At 36.7% G+C, this 19,809-nt stretch overlaps 1 protein-coding gene across 12 annotated transcripts in view; it reads right to left on the minus strand.

The window, feature by feature from the left end:
• The window catches only part of PAN3 (poly(A) specific ribonuclease subunit PAN3), a 118,047-nt gene that overhangs the window by 47,717 nt on the left and 50,521 nt on the right, over nt 1-19,809 (minus strand). For 11 of the 12 annotated variants that reach the window (XR_004478083.2, XR_004478082.2, XM_033409383.2 and 8 more), the window contains one exon: nt 19,476-19,626. The exons of the other annotated variant lie outside the window; for it this stretch is intronic. Coding sequence is in view for 9 of the 11 variants with exons in the window: in XM_033409383.2 (XP_033265274.1) it covers nt 19,476-19,626 (151 nt within the window). In the remaining 2 variants the exon portion in view is untranslated. The remainder of the gene's footprint in view (nt 1-19,475; nt 19,627-19,809) is intronic. 12 annotated transcript variants of the gene reach the window in all.

Raw genomic sequence — 19,809 nt, forward strand, 5'->3', positions numbered from 1 at the left:
CTTTAAGTTAGGGCAATGGATTTATGTTGATTCCACTAAGTTTGTCCATACACATTGAGAAAAATTATATAATTAGAGATGTACCCTCCGTCGCTAGGAAATATAGCAAAGAAAAATTAAATACAGCTCATGTAAAACGGAGCTGAACCTATGTGTTCCATCAACTCCTTTCGTTAGTATCTAAACTATCTAAACACACACCATAAAAGTAAATATATGTGTTATAGCTTAACTAGGATTTCAGCTACTAATGTTAATAGAAAAGATTTTATAATATCATTAGTTGGCATATTTTAATTTCTAGTATACTAATATTATAGAAGCCATTCAAAATGTTTACTTATGTAAAAATTAGAGGGGAATTCCCTGGTTGCCCAGTGGTTAGGACTCTGCGCTTTCACTACCGAGGGCCCCGGTTCGATCTCTGGTTGGGGAACTAAGATCCCACAACATGGCCAAAAAAAAAAAAAAAAAAAAAAAAAAACAAACATGTGTTGGGACTTCCCTAGTGGCTCAGTGGATAAGACTCTGTGCTCCCAATGCAGGGGACCTAGGTTCAAACCCTGGTCAGGGAACCAGATCCCACATGCATGCCACAACTAAGAGTTCACATGCCACAGCTAAGGAGCCTGTGTGCTGCAACTAAGGAGCTGGCAAGCCACAACTAAAGGAGCCCTGGAGCCACAACTAAGACCTGGTGCAACTAACTAACTAACTAACTAAATAAATAAATAAAATAAAAATAAAATTTGGAAGTATGAAACAAAATTTATTCTTCATAAATAACTGTTGGACTTCTGGAGTAATCCTGAAGAGGATCGTCTGGCTATGGCTTGGTGTATACATCACAAAAACTGCTGCTTTCAATCTCAATAGCTTAAAAACTATGCACAGCCTTTGTCCCAGAAATTCTAGCTCTGGAAAGTACCCTAAAGAAATAATCCTAAATCCTGAAAGACATTTATAGTTAAAATAAATGTATATAGGGACTTCCCTGGTGGCACAGTGTTTAAGACTCTGCCTGCCAACGCAGGGGACACGGTTCGAGCCCTGGTCCAGGAGGATCCCACATGCTACAGAGCAACTAAGCCCATGTGCCACGACTACTGAGCCCACGTGCCACAACTACTGAAGCCCGTGTACCTAGAGCCTGTGTTCTGCAACAAGATAAGCCATCACAATGAGAAGCCCGTGAACTGCAACGAAGAGGAGCCCCTGCTCACTGCAACTAGAGAAAGCCCGTGCACAGCAATGAAGACCCAATGCAACCAAAATAAATAAATATATAAAATAAAATAAATGTATATATACACGGAGCATATACATATGTGCTGCTTTTTAAATGGTAACACTATAATTCAACATTTTAATAGATAAAATAAGTTTTTAAAAACTGAATGCAATTTGAAGGATAGCGAAAACACTATCAATCTGAAGTCTATTAAGGTGGTAAGAATGGTTTTAGGAGAAAATAGCTCATTATAAGTGATGTTCTGATTTTTCCCATGACACAATTATTTAATTCAGTTCAGAAATAAAGAAAAGCTGTTTGAATACTTAATAACTTTACGTTTAAAATTTTTCTTTTAAGTTTACGTTCTGAATAACCTTGAGCATGTTTGTTTGCACAAATATCATCTTCACTGCCTTGTAATAAAATACACCAAGTTAAAAACCCTAAATTTAGAAATCCTTAGTCAGTATTTTGCTTAATGAAAATCACCCTATTGAGTCACACTTGAATTCATACAATTACCTACTTAAATTCAAAGATAAATGAGAATCTACTTCATAAACTGCCAACAGTTTGAAGAGAATGTTTTACAATTTCCAATTTTTAAGCCAGAAGTAGACTAAGCTTCTCCCCTTTCTACAAATTAGACAATGGGGCCTGACACAGCTCAGGCACATAAACTCAGTGAAGGTAGAAATGAAGCTAGAATCTAAGTCCCTTGAGTGCTAGTACAACCCAGTGGAGCACTCCATGCTGTTGAATTTAACCCAAATTTAAATCCCTGAAGGCCATATAAAAATAATGCACCTAGAAGAAAAAGTTTAAGGAGAAAATGTGATTAAAGGCATAAGAATTGTCAAATTTCAGAACATATAAAATATTAAAGGAGGGGAGGATGGTACAACCAGTTCACAACATTTCTCTGTTCAAGTTTCTGGATTTCTACAATAAGCCTCAAAACTATACTGCCAATCCTAAAAGTTTAGGTACTGTGAAAAGAAACAAGTCATAGGAAGCTATGTATAACCGCTACAGACAAGGGTGATCCAGAAAATCCTTGAATTTAAAGACAATTAGAATTTAAAGACTTGAATTAGTGTTTCTGAAGATTCCTAGCAACATGAAAGTTTGGGTCATTTTCTTTATTAAAGTTTCTTTTTTTTAAGTTTATATGTCTAATGATATTAATTCCACCGCCGCCCCCACCCCCCGACCCCAGCAAAGGCTATTACTACACTAATGGAACGCATTTCATAATAGATGGCATCTAAGAATCCAGGGACTAAATGGCAATAATCCGTCAAGATGTTGCCATTAAGTAAAAAAATGTAAATATTTTACTAAATTTTATTTTGGGGACATTTTACCATCACTTTTTTTTTTTTGCGGTACGCGGGCCTCTCACTGTTGTGGCCTCTCCCATTGCGGAGCACAGGCTCCGGACGCGCAGGCTCAGCGGCCATGGCTCACAGGCCCAGCCGCTCCGCGGCATGTGGGATCTTCCCAGACCGGGGCACGAACCCGTGTCCCCTGCATCGGCAGGCGGACTCTCAACCACTGCGCCACCAGGGAAGCCCTACCATCACTTTTAAGTCACAAACACAGGTAAGAAAACTTTAAAAAGTGGACATAAATAAAGATTTAACTGAGACAACCATCATATAGCCATGCTCACATTTTAAATGTGGATCTAATCCTCAAATAGACTGTACAAAATAAAACAAACCACTATCCAAAAAGCAACAGGATTAGGAAGTAAAAGCTAAAATAATATTAGTCTTTACAGTCATTACTTCTTTCCCCATAATAATTCCATCATTCAATCAAATTCAGCTTTGTAGATAATTATCAAAACTGGCTAAAACTGTTATTAATCAAAAGTACCAGGCTTAAGGTAATAATAATCATGCAACTAATGAACCTAAAGCTGAAATGTATAAACTCTCATTTGTCTAAAAGCCCAATTTTCCAAATCCTGACATGATGAATGATCACTTCCACTTCTAGCCTAAACAATAATCAACTCAAATATTGACTAGGTAAAATTCCCATTATTCCTATATATTTTAAATCATACTAACTTTCAAATGATTAAAATAAAATTAATACATTTATAACCCTTTAACTCTTAAACCACAAAATTATTTGTTACCACACAGATGTATATACCTTTGGCCAAAGTACTGCCTGTATCATGCCACACCCTGTTTTTAAAAGCCTCCAAAAGGACAATCCACAGTATTCCTGCATAATTTATAATGGCCTAGAATATTAGGATAAGAAAAGTTTCCTTTCTATAGCTTAAATCCCTCATGTCTCATATAAAAAAATCCATTTAATTAAACATTAAAATTATCCTCATTTCCTTGAAAACTGAAACTAAAAAAATAACCTTTTAAGGTAAAAATTGTTAATTATCAAAATCACAATATTAGCCATAAGCCACGATAAAAATTATTCACTAATCTAGTAAAATATACACTAATCAAGTTAAGTTCAATTTAATCCTAAAAGTTGCAAGCCACAAATGCAAACTACCTTTGCAAAGATGAAACAACCCAAATGCCAAAAGGTTTACTGGAGAGAAATGTTTATAACCCCATGTGGAAAAAGGATAGCTTGGATTCATAAGTAGACTGCTAAAATCCTATGCTGACCTCTCAGGAGCATACTAATTCTTGCTGGCAACAAATAGTAAAATTTCTACACTTTAAAGAATTGTTTCATTAAGTGTGGTGATAAAATGAAAACAAAGTCAGTAAGAATATTGATTGATGTCAACTGCCAGAACTGATTCCTTCACAAACCCTGTTTTCACAACAGCAACCCCTTATGATTAGGGGAATTAAAAGTTGCTGAACGCAACAATCCCTTCAGTTAAACAAACAGACCCCTCAGAGCTGTCCAACGCTGCCCAAACTATCCATCCTTTAGTCGGATCAGTCAGTTTCATGAATTGTAGGATTTATCTTCAAGTCCAGTGCTGACTCAGAGGGTAGCTTGTTCCCTAGAGAAAACAACCAACAAAAATCAGAACAGCTACTGCTCATAAGCTCTTTCAACACCCAAGTGGAAAGGACAACTTAATGGGTCCAAAAAATAGTTCAACTTCCTTTCAGCTACAGGAGTAGCCAATAAACTGAAAGCATCTATATGCCATAGGCAGTTCCTGGTTAAAGCTTTCACTCAGTTACAGTAAGAAATGTTAAAACTAAAAAGCTTGCAAGAGAAGCTATCACACACACCATAGGGTTTCTCACCCAAGAAGAAATTTGCAAGGACTATAAACGGAAAGTATTTCAAGGGCCAAAGCTGTTATTTTGTTTTCTTTAATCTGTGAAAAGCTGCCTTTCGTGTGCATGCGTGCATGCGTGTGTGTGTGCGTGTGTGTGTAGTGGGGGGAATTAAATATTTCCACCCAGAAGCAGTCTACATGTCTAGGGCACTAGCTTTGCTTATGGCCATACATGAAAAACTAGTGAAATGTTACTTAATTCCCTAAACGCAAGGTCCTCATATTCACTGGTCAGAGAGAATATTCTGAATTAAAAGATAAAAAGAGTAACATGTTCTGTTTCAAGATATGCAATAGTGAACTGCCTTCCCTATTATTTCTAAAAACCAAAAAATCAACATGTACAGCCTTAGAGCCTCAAAATATACCACTACAAAACGGGGGGGGGGGGGCTTTGCATTTCATGAGTTAGGGGTTCTGGCTACAAAAATATGTTGTTATGAAAAAAAAGAGGGAAAAACCTCCATAAGAAGAAAGGCAACCAAAGAACTCAAGCTACTTTCAGAAACATTATTTTGTCCTTTCCGGCGCATGAGGCTAACAGCTTTTCACAGAACACACACTCCTCAAGACCACCTCCAGAGGGAGGCGTGAGGGTGGCCAGCACAACTTTCCTTTCTAAAACATTTATTCGTGTGGGGAAAATTCTAATCAAAAAATTTCCCTTGTCACTTCCAAGCTCTAATATGGAAAATTCTTGATTCTCCACCAAGAACCTCAGTGCCTCAGAGCTCAGATTTACGGAGGACAAAACTAGTAGTGACTACACACTGTCTTGAAAACTACTCTTTTGAATATAAGCATCTGAGAGGTTATGGGGGGTTTTGGTTTGGTTTTAAAGCCTTACTCATTCCTCATTTTCCCAGCCTCTCTCAGAGAAAGGAGAGTTAAATCCCACTGTATGTAATGAATGGTACCTGTCATAAACTATCTGGGGAGAATTCACCAAATGGCCACTCAAATCATTCCCTGTAGTCTGTGGTTCAGGTGAGAAAAACAGCAACCCTCCCAGCTTCCTCAACCTGAGTACCAGTGGATCGCTTCCCATCAAGAAACAGGGCTCTGTGCCGGTGGTTTTCAATCGCATTGAGCAGAACCCTAAGCTTCCAGAAATGCTTCGGGGCTCTGTAAATTCTTGATTTGAATTTCATCTGTTTTTTTCACTTTTAGTAAATCAACAATAAAATCACAAATGCAGGTCCAAATTAGCATGCATTCTTTTTTAACATACTAGAGATCATCACCAACATACTTAGCTTGTGCTGGGTTAGGGTATTCTCATGGAGGCCCAGAATAAAGCCTCTCTCCCGTCACCCCCTATACACATGGATCTTGCATTAGGAAGGCAGTGACTGCGATAATCTTTATTTAAATGCACATGCACTCAGAGAAAACTGAACAAATGGGTGCACAACTTATTCATGTGAATCATGATTTTTATGTTACTATATGACAGAAAATACAGAAAAGGAGACAGGAATATAAGACTAATTACTGTCCTTCACCCACCGATTTCAAATTACTGGGTTCGACATAATACCACATAGACTTGCTATTCTCACTGAATAACTTCATGAGTAAGTTTAATAAACCTGACCCTGTAAATGCCAGTTTTATCTGCTTTATATAATTTTAGATTTGGGGACTACATACAGACTTCACAAGAGTTCTGCTGCTTTAAAAAAAATGTTTGAAAACCACTGTTCTCTAAACTCTAATTAAGCTTTGGTATTCCTGGCTCACAGGTCCTCTAGGGGCAGAAATGGTAATTAAGTCTCATGTTTCTGATGCTTGCTGAGCTTCAGGTGCCCGATATCGACGTGCTCCCAGCCTGCTGTCCAGTCCTGCCTTCTCTCCCCCCATCCTGACAACCCTCAAGAAACAATGTGCCATGGACTTATATACACTACTAAATGTAAAACAGCTAGCTAGTGGGAAGCAGCCGCATAGCACAGGGAGATCAGCTCGGTGCTTTGTGGCCACCTAGAGGGGTGGGATAGGGAGGGTGGGAGGGAGACGCAAGAGGGAGGGGATATGGGGATGTATGTATATGTATAGCTGATTCACTTTGTTATAAAGCAGAAACACACCATTGTAGAGCAATTATACTCCAATAAAGACGTTAAAGGGGTGCTAATAGCAAAGAAAACTGGTAACATTTTAAAAAAGAGACACCAGGTACCTCAAAATACATGACATTTTATCTCAGTGCCATTTTTCATTCATTTTTCCAAGTTCCTGCCCAATCTAACCTTTTTCACTTGCCTAGCAATTTTAATTTGAAAAGAAAATTCCACTCTTCTGATATTTCAGAATGGTGGCTCTCCACGTCACGCAAATGGCAAACTTCAAAAATATTTCTTTGAAAAGATAAATGAATAAGAAACTCCACTTAACAGAAGCAGTGACCAAGAGCCTAAGGTAGGTAAACAGAACCATCTATGTGAGCTAATTAATGATAGTAGTTTAAACTGTCATGTGGAATCACTGCACACTGGTACCAACGTATAGTTTGTCTAAAAAAAGTGCCAGTTGGCAAAAAACCTTGCCTTATCCTATTCCCTCCAGGCGAACTCTGTGGCCTCCCCTACATCAGCATCTAAGGGTAATGCCTGTTCCAGGAGGACCCTGCTCCAAGCCTATGGCTCGGTACTGCGCCTGACGTTTTCTTCACATCTGTCTTTACCTAACTCAGAATGAATTACTTTATGAAAGTTCACTAACTGAGCGAAAACAATTCTCTATTATGGTAATAAACTGGTTAAAACAAACAGAAAAAAAAATAAACTTCACAGATTCTCAACTGTCTGTGTTAAAAATGTTTAAAGAAATCCTATCTATCCTTTAAAACCCATCTTATGGGTTTTCCATGAAACTTCATCCTGGATAACCTCACTCGAATCAGATAAAATCTCACCTTCCCACAAATTTTCTGGAATTCTGAACTTTTTTTTTTCTCTCAAAGGGTAGATGTCAGAATCTCCTGTGAAATCTTTAAACGTACAGACAATGGCAGTGCTCCAAATGTGGGGTTTCTGACTTCATAAGTCTTACATGGGGACGGGGAAGCTGTATATGCAAAGCACCACGGGCTAATCTGCAACTACATATGAAAGCTTACCGGAACCACTGCAGGAGATCAGGCACTGAGCAAGGTTCCAGGAATTCAAGAAATAAGATCTAGTTCTGATTTCATGAAGTTCATAGTTTACTCATAAAGCCCACGACAGTGCTTAAAATTTTTCAATTTTAGTGTTTACTCTAGGTCTCCATGTGTGATCACAATAGTGGATAAAATGATAAAAATGCTTCCAGAAGCATCTAACTTTAAGTGAAGGAAATAAATAAAATATACAGACAAAACTTTAAAAACATTAAGAGATAATGAAAACATTATAGAAGCATAGAGATGTAAGACAGTAATAATGACTTCAGAAGTAGAAATGGCTTTGAAAGGGGGAGAAGAAAAAAAAAAAAGGCATTTGACCTAATCAGTGAAAAACAGGCAAGATCTCAAGAAACTGAAGAGCCTTCCAAGTAGAGGAAGGCACAGAGATGGGAAAATTGCTGCCATTTTCAAATACATATTCTCAAATAGGATACGTATTTTATATCAGAGGAGGTCCTCCATGAAGAAAAGAAAGCTGGTAGTCGTTTTCAATGATTTTAATTCTAAAAATATTTAATAAGCATGTAGACATAGTTCCTTCCACAAGGGAGCTTATATTCCAATAGGCATGAAGAGGACCACTCATTCTAATACAAAGAAAAATGCAAGTTCAAATTGTAGTAAATTCTAAAAAGGAAGTAAACAGGAGAACACCATGAAAAATAATGATGGGAAATTTCCTCTACATTAGTCAAAGGCCCTTCTCTGTGACACTTTAAGTCACTTTGTAAGTGACACCTAAGAGAACGCAAGGAACCATCCATGGAAAGAACAGGTGAAACAGTACATGCAAAGAACATGAGCCAGAAAGGAGCTTGACATATTTGAGGAAGACCAGTATGGTTGGAACTGAACACACAACGGAAAGAGTGAAAAGGTGAGATTCGAGAGGTATGTAAGACACAGATCATATACCGTAGTAAGGGACTTGGAGTTTATTCTAATGACAACTAGAAAGCCATAATGTGATTACTTTTACTTTTAGGAAAATATAAAGAAAAAGTAAAATATGTTTACTGATTTACGGTAACATTTCAATTATTAAAAATTGTATTTGATTAGAAGTACAAAGATTCTCTCTTCATTACATTACACAATAAAAATAAGTTTCAAACACACTCCAAAATGCTTTCTTTACTTATTTTTTTAAATATAAATAACCTTTAATAAAAGCCATGTGGACCAAACCAATATAAATGCAACTCAGATTCCACCTCTGATTTCCCCCTCAATATCTAGAGAATTTCAGCAACTGACTTCTATAAGCATACTTCATTTTAGTTGAATATCTACCTGTGATAAAAGGTATTTGGACTACCTGGATATTAAAAACACTGTAAGCATTAATAAAACTATTAAGTGTCCTAACGCTTCCTCACAAAATTTATTTAATCTCATTGACCAAATGTAGGTAAATACTGTCAGTTCATACTATGAGTTTAACCCAAGTTGTATCAGCCACATACTCGTACACAATATTTGATGGAGACCACAGCCTGCACAACTATTTCACTTTCCATGTCTACACACAGTAATCCTCCATTGGGCCTAACTTCAGCCTTACCTCTATCAAGAGCCTCATTTCCATATGAGTTTTCATTAATTAATTCAACAAATGTTAGAATATTATGTGTAAACTACAGTACCTAAACCTCCCAAAATGTGAATAACTTGTCCAGATTTTTAACTGTCATAAAAAGAACTGAATTACACCTTTAAGAACTATACCCTCTGGCCTGTATGTTAGGTCACTTACTTGGATCACTATAATATTTGAAGAAACAGAACAGTGACCTGCTTGCCCCCAAACTTGACAAAATTATCTGAATTAATAGGATCTTCTCTAGCCTCTGCAATGGTGTCAATCTCTTAAATCATAACACGTACATTATTTAAACAGAGTCAAAACAAAATGGGAGGAGGACAGGTGTTAGCTACCAAACAAACTCTTCTGGATCAAAAGAACCATTTTTCTTCTCAAGTGACAGTGAATGTTTATGACTAAATGGTATGCTTCATTCATTGATAAATTATGTTGTATTGTTTATGAACAATAAACATACTCCAAGACAACCATGTCTGATTATAAAAAGTTATAGTCACAAAAAATAAGATTAAATTAGTTAACAATGTAATTTTAACTTTAAATTTCTTTCCAGCAAATAAAAGCTAGTAACAAATTAAGAAGAAAAATTAGTCTGGCTTCAAAAAATGTTGTTATTGAATCAATAAACACTTCTTACTTCTCTAACATTAATAACAACTTAGTTGACCTTTACATAAAAATCTTAAAACATACATATTAAAACGTAACATGCAAATAAAAGATATCTGATTACTAGTTCTAGATCCGTGAGGTTTAAAATTTTAAACAGCCACGGTACGTATGCTATGCATTTTTCAGACATTCTGAAAAATTTATGAGATGTATCAACAATTGATTTACATTATGTGTGTCCCATAAGCATTACTAAGGTAGAAGAAAGCCCTGTGGCCTGGTTTCGCTTAAACGGTATTTGTGATCTTGGCTGAGCTTCAGGAACCCCTGTAACAATTCATTCAATGGTTACTTATCTGGTAACTTCAGTTACCCAGTACACAGACTCGAACCAGAAAAGCGACATCAGCCTCAGCCAAAGAATAATTTAAAGCCCCATCCATGCACCTTATTCACAGGCGACAGTTCAAGTCCTTGCCTCAAAGTCTTTTCCTTATTTAAAGAAAGCGCAGATTAGGAGAAGAAAAGGGCTGTTAAGAAGAAAGAGGAGAGAAGGCAGCACAGAGCATTAAGCAGAGCAGTAGTTCTCAAAATGGACTCCCCAGAAAATCAGCAGCATCACCTGGAAACACATCAGAAAAGGAAATTCCCTGGCTCACCCAGACAGACCTACAAAATCAGCAGCTCTGGGGATGGGACCCAGGGAGTGCTGGGTTTTAACAGGTACTCCAGGTGATTCTGACAGACTCAAGAACCACTGTCCTGGAGTTAGGAATACTAACAGCACAACAGAGTCATCAATAAAAAGCCAGCAAGAACTCACTAACATGGTTCAAATTGTCTGAGTATGTCCATTCAAGGTACTACATTCAGGCACTTTAATAGACTCAGAGAGCAAGAGAAATTACCTCCAAGGAGTTATAATCTGATTGAGGTGGGAGGACGATGGAAAGGGTGAAGAATTCAAGTAATTACATAACACTGAAGCAAGCTGCTCTTCAAACTCCGTTACCTAAAATGTAGCAACTGCGCTCCGGTTCACTACAATCACCTGAAGCACGTCAAACTGAGCGTGAGTCATCAAAGGAAAGTCAGCTCTGCGTGAAGCAACAGAAACTACAAAGTCTGGCAATCTTTCTTTGAAAAATTGCTGAGAATATGAAGTTTTGACAATGAAAGCCATAAAGCTTCTTATATCCAAAAATTCAAGTGTGATGGAGAGCTTCATTTTCCATGATGCTAGATAAATCAGTTACTGTAGCTGTTTTGGTGATTTCTTTAAAGTAGATACAAAAGATGTAAATAAGATAATGCCCCAAAATGCCTTTATATGAGATAACCAGGGTCAACTTAAAATTCTGCATCCAAAGAAGACTGGAGCATGCAGGCCAGCTGCTTAAAAAGATGAAAGTCTGGATTTTGGTGGACAGTCATGGTTGGAGAAACTTTGCAGACAATTTCCAGGTTTGTCCATAACAACTTCCCACTCAGGCTCCTCCATGCTTTCCCCCTTCCAGCTGACTGGAGAGATGCCTAGAAACCCTTTGACCTGGGTCCTTAAGTACATGGAGAACAGGATCCCAGACAACCTGAAAAATCTGTCCTGGACTGTTACAAAAGCAAGAAATACATTTTTGTCATGTGAAGCCACTACATTTTGGATCTCCATGTTTCAGCCGTTTAGCCTACCACATCACAACAGTGGGCAATAAGATTATGGTCCATAGTAACTATGGCTTAGGGAGCATTTTGGTGACAACAATTATATTAATATCCTATTGATCTGTACTGTTTTCTAAAAGGTACACCCCCCACCAAAAGGGACTATTAGTTACTAGTTATTATTTATAGGAATACCATTCTAAAATCTGGATAACCACATCACAAATATGGGAAGATGTTCATGAAATCATAAGAAAACATCTCATTTCAGAGTATCAATGTGTAAGAGATTCATGACTAAAAAATCAAAAACTAAATATCACCATCAACATTTAGTCCACATCTGAGTTTTTGCTCGTGTACATGGTTGGAGTTTACATGCCTGTGTGCACTGAGGGTTTTAAAGGGATACATCTCTCTGATTCCTCTACTTTTACTAAGACTCTGCCCCATGCCCTACTGTAGGGTAAATGCACATCCAAAAGGCAAAAAGAGTAAGAAAAAAAGATGACTTTCACATATGAATATGACTAGTCAGGCTGAGAAGAATCAGGGCAAGTCAATAAAAGAGCCTGCCACCATTCACTTCATTCCTACAGAATTAGAGGACCATTCCTATCTAGACATGTCACACACAGCATAGTAATTTTGTCCACACAAACACTCTCTCTCTACTAAGTACCTACAATGCACCACTGAGCCAAAAGGTGAAAAAAAATGATCCCTGGAGGTTTCAACCTATTTGACTCAAAGGAAATAAAAAGACTGACTTCTAACTCTCCACATCCAGCTGAGAACCAGGAATGTTCTTGGGCATTCACAAATACATGCTGTCTCTCCCTGCCTCAGTTCATTCAGGACCTCTACAACACTCTACTCACCCCAGACCCTAACCTTACACTGCTGAAACAAAACCCCCCTCATCTGTACCTGTGATACAAAGGATTTTCTATTTACACATACTATGTCAAGGAAGTCCATATACCTTTTAAAGTCCTTTTTAAGTCTAGTATCAACACACAAATCAAACTCTTCTCTCCTTTTTGCTACTTCGCATCACTGTTTTCATTTCTGTCTCCTTTTAGTGTACCTATCTACCTCCTATTGATCAACATGTCACAAAACAATACAATTTTAGATTAGAAAGACTTTTAAAATTCTCTATTATCTTCTCATAGAAATGAATATGCTAAAACACAGGGATCAAACAGCATGCTGAAAGCTACATAGCTACTTTAGTAGAAGAACTGGTACCATGTTCCAAAGGCAATCAAGTCACGATCCAATGAAAGCAGCCCCAAAACAGCAGGAGATGCTGCTACAGTTGTAGATCAGTGAACCTATAGATGAAGGGAACCCCTACCCACTCCCATCCAGCCCTTACTTCTCAGTTAAAGAACAAGTTAGCCAATACATGAGATTGAAACAGGAAGTCCACAATAGAAACGCTCAAACCTAACAGGACACATTAACCAGGGATTCCCCAACCAGCAGAACAATATCCACTGTCAGCTACTTTAAGCCTTACCTGGCAGGTCTCCAAGCCAGCTGCGGCAGCCACATCCCCCTCGCGCCATTAACGTCTTGCCTCAGTGTCCTGAAATTCCCAACCAGGAAGGAAATATAGCCAGCAGGCACTCCCAACCCAGTTACGGCTCTACAGTTCTACTGTTAGTAACCTTCCCTGGGACGTCACCATCTGTACCCATAAACATGCATACGCCGAGCAGCCCCCACCTAGGAGGAGCTCAACATTACAGGGCCTTCTTCACAAAAACCTCAGGGACCCCTGACCTTAACTATAAAGTTTTCTTTTATTTTTTAATGTAGAAAGCAAGCCCCAATTAGAAAACCTGGACATGTTTGAGTGATTCTGCTGAATATACCTGAAAAACAAAGTAGTTACAAAAAATGGAAACATGCAATTTAAAAATAATACAAATATTTTGACTGGTTTTAAAAATGTTTTAACATCTCAAAACACAGAGCAACTCTAGTTCTGATAAAGTTAAACTTTCAACAGGCATATTTCTGTTCCTCATGTGACAATACACCTACACCCTCTTGAACACTTGCAGTATCTAGTTCTTCAAAGATGTTTACAGGATCATTAAAATTCACTGTAATTAAGAGATACCCACCAATTAAAATTTTTTCTCTGAGATAAAAATGAAGCTTAGTTAAATGAGCATTTATTAGGCACCCTCTTTATGCCTAAATTTGTGCTAGATAAGAAGTGACTCCGTCCCTCCTTAAGAAATTTGTAATGTGCTTAGGAAATCTAGACTGACATTTAAAACAGAATACTTTAATGGTAAACTACCGCTATTGCTATTAAGGGTAAAAATAATTCACAGAAACCAGTTCAGATGGAAATATCAAAATAAACTCATGGTAGGATTACTTGACGGTCCCACAAAATTCATTTAATGAAAAATAATTAAAAGGAAAATCTGTTTTAGAGTTACATCATATGAAACAGGGAGATGTTTTAGAATTACCTAAATATTTTGTATAATTTTTATTTTCAATAATTATACTACTTAGTAAAACATAAAATAATCTAAAATGATACCTTATAGTTTTTATGCCTTGAGTGATTTTAATGTAGAGCCTAAAATACAAAGAGAAATTTGAAATATGAACTTAGATATTTACCATCTGCAAAACCATAGCTTCAATCCATTAGCAACCTATTTTCCCAATGGTACATACACTCCTTAGCTGGATATCAGAGTAGTAATACAGGTAGGTAGACATATCTGAGGATTTAATTTTACCCACACTAGTGTTACAGCATTATGACCTATGATTTCTGACTTATACAATTTATTAATTTTAACACTATTTTCCCAGTTTGCCCTCTCCCTTGTTTGCGTCAAAAACAGATCAGTTATATGGACACACACATACATACAACTAGTCTAAAAAAACAACTGAAAGGGCTATCATGTAGGAAAGATTTTAATTTATTCTATTCAAGGAAGACCTAGGACTAATGGATAAAAGATACACAAGACAGAGTTTAGTTCAACAAAAGATCTAATTTTCTTTTTTATTCAAACTATTAAAATGTACACTGGGCTACCTTGGTTAGCTACGTAATTATTACTGTAAGTGAAAAAGCAGAAGCTAGATGATAATCTCTCAGGAATGCCACCTCTAAACTGGCACAAGGCTGAACCATGGAAACCCCAAAGGTTCCACTTAGACCAATGACCAGTGTCAGATTACCGCCAACTAGTATGCAACTGAAATGAATGAAGCCTCCATTTCTTCATTATGATATAAAACATCACAGAATCAGAGAACTTTATTCTTTAGCACAGAACTTTAAAAAAAATATCACCTTTCAACATTAGAAGTATGAGAATATTTTTAAATAGTACATTATATATATTAAAAGTTAAATATTTGTCAACAAGAATGACGGATGAATATTAATTTTCCCTTTTCTTTTCCCTTCCTCTTTTTCCCCATACCTTGCCCAAGCCAAAAAATAAAGAATGTAAGCCAATTTTATCTATCAATTTGGCACTCGCAGGAATATATAAGAAATGATTAAGTGTTTCAAAAAACTGGATCTGGGCTTCCCTGGTGGCGCAGTGGTTGGGGGTCCGCCTGCCGATGCGGGGGACACGGGTTTGTGCCCCGGTCCGGGAAGATCCCAAATGCAGCGGAGCGGCTGGGCCCGTGAGCCATGACCGCTGAGCCTGCGCGTCCGGAGCCTGTGCTCCGCAACGGGAGAGGCCACAACAGTGAGAGGCCCGCATACTGCAAAAAACAAACAAAAACAAAAAAAAACTGAATCTAAAAATACACTTTAAAATTCTTCTAAAATATTATGATTAAATTTTAATGAAGGAATACAATTATTTAATAATGATAGGTTTAGTATAATTATTAGATGCTGCTCATCAAATCAATCATCTGAGATTACCATAATAATTTACAATAAAATATACTCATGGTCCAAAAATCTGCACCATTCTCATCTTGAAGGAATGAATATTTGAAAGTACTAAAAAGTCACTTATGGCTCTCTTTCTCATTTATAAATCAATGATGGCATCTTCAAATTCAAGAACTCCCCTCTATCTCTCCCAAGTGTACACACACAATCAAGCAGAACAAGAGATGCTCAACTCCTGAGTCACAACTGTGCACTAAACCACCAGAGGACATATTAGAACACTACCCAGAAATGTACGCTCCTGTTGCTACCTCTCTCAGAATCACCTTCAACAGACTACGGCCAAGACTGAGGTAATTAAAGTACACCAAGACTTAGCTTACCAAGTTTACTACCACATCAAAATACTCTCAGGAAAAATTCTGATAGAAAACCATTCAGCAATTAGTTCTCATGATAAAATTATTTTTCATGGCACAAAAAATTAAAGTATAAGCTGTCTTTTCATATACTTAGCATAGTCATATTTTCATTTCTAAAGGCTATTCCAAAAATGTTTGCCTAAAACTAGACCTATTAGAAAAATATATCTTTATACATTACTTTAAAAGTATTGTTACTATATCACACTCAGGAAATAAAATTTTGCTAAGGGTGTGTTAAACCAGTGATTCTTAACTTTTGGAAGGCTGTGGCCCTCCAAGAGGATAATACAATCTGTGACCAGAGAAAAATGTGTATTTACAAATTAAAAATATGTCTATAATTGTAGGGGTTCTAAAAGACAATTAAGCCCCAGTTAAGTGCCATAGCCCAAATACTAACGCTTACAACTACCTTCATAGAAGACACGTAGAAATACAGCTATCGTTCTCCGGTTAAATGTGCGGAAAACAACTAAACCTATAGCTCCTTCATTTCTTAAATTAAAATAAAATGTATATACAAGTCAATGGAAAGTTAACGTGTGCTGCATATATTTAACACTTTCAAATACCTTTTAGACCCAATTAGCTATTTAAATTCAAATAATTTTTGTATAAAGTTTCACTTCTTGCATTACAACCTTTTTAAAATACAAATCATGTTTTTAAAGTGATCAAGTTTTAGAGGAACCTGATTCACTCAGGATCCACTTTGTTCCACACATTACGTTTTTCTTCCTTACGATCTGAGGAAATAAAAATCTTAACATCTACTCAACTTTGCTCAAATATTTTTACATTTTTGGTCGAAGGATATATTTAAATATGTATTTTTTCACATATAATGAAAATGACGTTACTCTAGTTTACATCTGAGTGCCAAAATATTTAAGGTTTCATATTTTTTAGGAAAACAATAATTTGACATATTTTCAAGGGTACTAATTTCTGGAACAGAAGTTGAAAAAAAGAGAAAATGAAACTTTATAACTGAAAATTATCACTAGGTTACACCTATAGTAGACAAGGAGGATTAAAGATCAGTTAAATCACCACTAAGGCAGGTAAATAAACTTCTATGACCTTTCTTATTCTACAGTCTTAAAGTGAAAATACCAAGAACCTCTCCTAGGCCTTGAAAAAAATATTTATGGGTAAGAAGTAATGGAAGACACTGAAGGGATAAAATGTTTTTCTGAAAGTACAGACTTCATTTTGTTTTCCTTTGCTCATCTCCACAGAGTGTTAAGCCATTAACTAAAAGGAGAAAATATGGAGAAATAATAAATGCAAAACCATTAATCACTCCAGTATTTTTGGAAAATATTTTAGCCTCGTTGATTGCCATTTGAATAAAGAACAATTTTTAAATAGTTGGTATAAAGAATTCAGGAATACATTTAATATAATATACTGACCTATTTCCAATGGTTCCAGACAGTAATTACTTTCATTAATAGGAAGCAGAATGACCACTTTAATGTTAGGGCTATGTAGAAGAAGAGTAAATAGTTTTAAATTAATTCATTTCATCCTAAATTTAGGTTGTGAAATCCAATGGGGACCAATGAAACACCTACCTACACACAAGTTAATAACAACTGGAAACCTTAAACAAATACCACAGCATTAACGGATTTTGTAATTAAATGTTTTCAGTATCTAAAATTCCCTTTGACATTTTTAACTCCTCCAGTATTTAAAAAGCCCATCTTTTAGCCTGAACTAGTCTGATCAAAGATGTGAACAAAATATTTACTTATGAGACAAGGGAAAATGTGCTGTTAGGCCAAAATCAACTGGTGCTTAATTAAGAAAGCCAAAGGGTTCTGACTGGCGTACGGGTTTTGTTACTGTGGGTGCTTTATAAACACTGCTCTGAAGTCTGGACAATCCCTAAGAAAGTTCAGATGTACAGCTGACATGTAGATTATGCTCATGTAAACAATGTGCACACACCTCAATGGGAGAAAATCATAGCAGCACATTACTTACAAGTAAAACTTTAGGGCTACCAGGGATATTCAATTCTGACACTGCTCTCTAGGGAAGAATGGAAAATGTTTACAAATTTAACTGAACCTGAAAAGAGCCAAAGTAGAAAAAAAGGTAAAGGGACAAGTAAGGGGGAAGGAGTTGCAAGGTATATCTCAAGGCCCTCCACACAAAATTATCTTAAAAGTTTCACCAGAAAGGTATGTAATTCTTGGTTATGTTTAGTTAATAAAATGATCAACTGCTCACTCGGGTGGGGGAGGATGAGTGGGAGATGAGTGGGAAGGGAGGGAGAGAGAATGAGATGGAGAGAGGGAGAGAGGGAGGGAGAGAAGGGGAGGAGGGAGAGGTGAGGGGAAGTAGGCATTGATAAAATCCTTGGCAACGCAAGGTTATTAAGCCTCTGAATACACTTGATACTTTATACACTAAACCGGATGCTCTGTTCCATAAAGTTATCATTATCTTCTCTCATTCTTCTTCCCAAAAAGGTCCTTGATTTCAATATCAATATCAAAACCAATGATTTATCACCATCACTGATTAGATTAAGCCCTGGAGGCAGTACTAGTTCCAGGCTGATCTAGATAGATCTTCTGGCTTCATTTAATGTATATAAATTTCCTTTTGTTTCTGTTTTTTTAAACATTCAGGACCAAGTGATGATTTTCCAGTACAGGTTCCAGAAACATAATCTGGGTGGGTAGCTCAACCATTTCACAGACACAAGACAACCTGCTCAGCACTTACTATGAATTCAATATAATTCTGCATACATTGTCTAATTAAGGTACACAGCAGTAGGAATGGGTGATGTTAATTATCTAAGAAAACTTTCATATTTTGATATGTGTTTATGTTAGAAAGCAGAATACAAAACCTGCATGAATTTTTAGATAAAAGAGGGGAACTTCTAAAAAGATAGGGTTCTCAAAGGGTTACTCTGAACTATGCCTCAGGACCCCTGAGGTATAAGTGCATTTCTTCAAATTCTTCTTCCTGCCATTTTGGGTAAACTTGGAAGAAAGTGTTGAGATGTACTGTCTTCCCTACCTCAATGACCCCTAATATTTCACATTTCTTTCCTACCATTGTTTATAATACTTTACCCAATTTGAATTACTACTACAGATTTATAACCAAACACCTGAAAGGCAATACATCTAAACTTTTCTTTTAAATGATATAAATTATTTTTTAGAAATTTATTTCAAAAGGAGGCCCTTGACGCTCTTACAGAAGTTTTTGAGTGAAAGAGCATTATCATGAACTTAAGGAAATACTATGGCCCAGACAGACTTTTCTTCTCAATAACCATTTTCTCCTTTAAATTTATTTTTGTGCTTTTAAACATCCTTATATTCAATTTTTGTTCATATTTAAATTTTGCTTTAAAATTTTCAACTACACATTTGGACTATGGTACCAAAACCTAGAACGTAAAACTCATAATGTGTTCAAATATGACTCACTGAAGAATACAATTTCAGGTCTGGTAAACTACCAGCAAATGTGCTTAGAGACGTGCTATCTGGAACTCACTGGAAACAGTTACTCAACTTACCTGGGGCTAAGCCAGCAGCAGCAGCAGGAGTCCCCATGGATGGGTGAGAGAACACTTGAGAGAAGGCAGACGCATGTGCCTGGGACGCGTTACTGAGCCTGGAGGTTGCTCCTCCTTTGGGAATAAACTCGCTTGCAGTAGGATTTGGTGTCTATTTAAAAATCAAATATAGTAAGTTAACACATTTTAAGCCCAAAAAGACAATGAATCTACTAGGCATTATTCCACAGTGCTCTATTTACTGAGTAAAATATTTTATTGAAAGCCATTTACAGTGTTTTTTAGTTTTCATATTTTGGGGTGGGATAATTAAATTTCTTGAAGAAAAATTTTC

Source organism: Orcinus orca, chromosome 18 (assembly GCF_937001465.1).
Source record: "Orcinus orca chromosome 18, mOrcOrc1.1, whole genome shotgun sequence".
NCBI lineage: Eukaryota > Metazoa > Chordata > Mammalia > Artiodactyla > Delphinidae > Orcinus > Orcinus orca.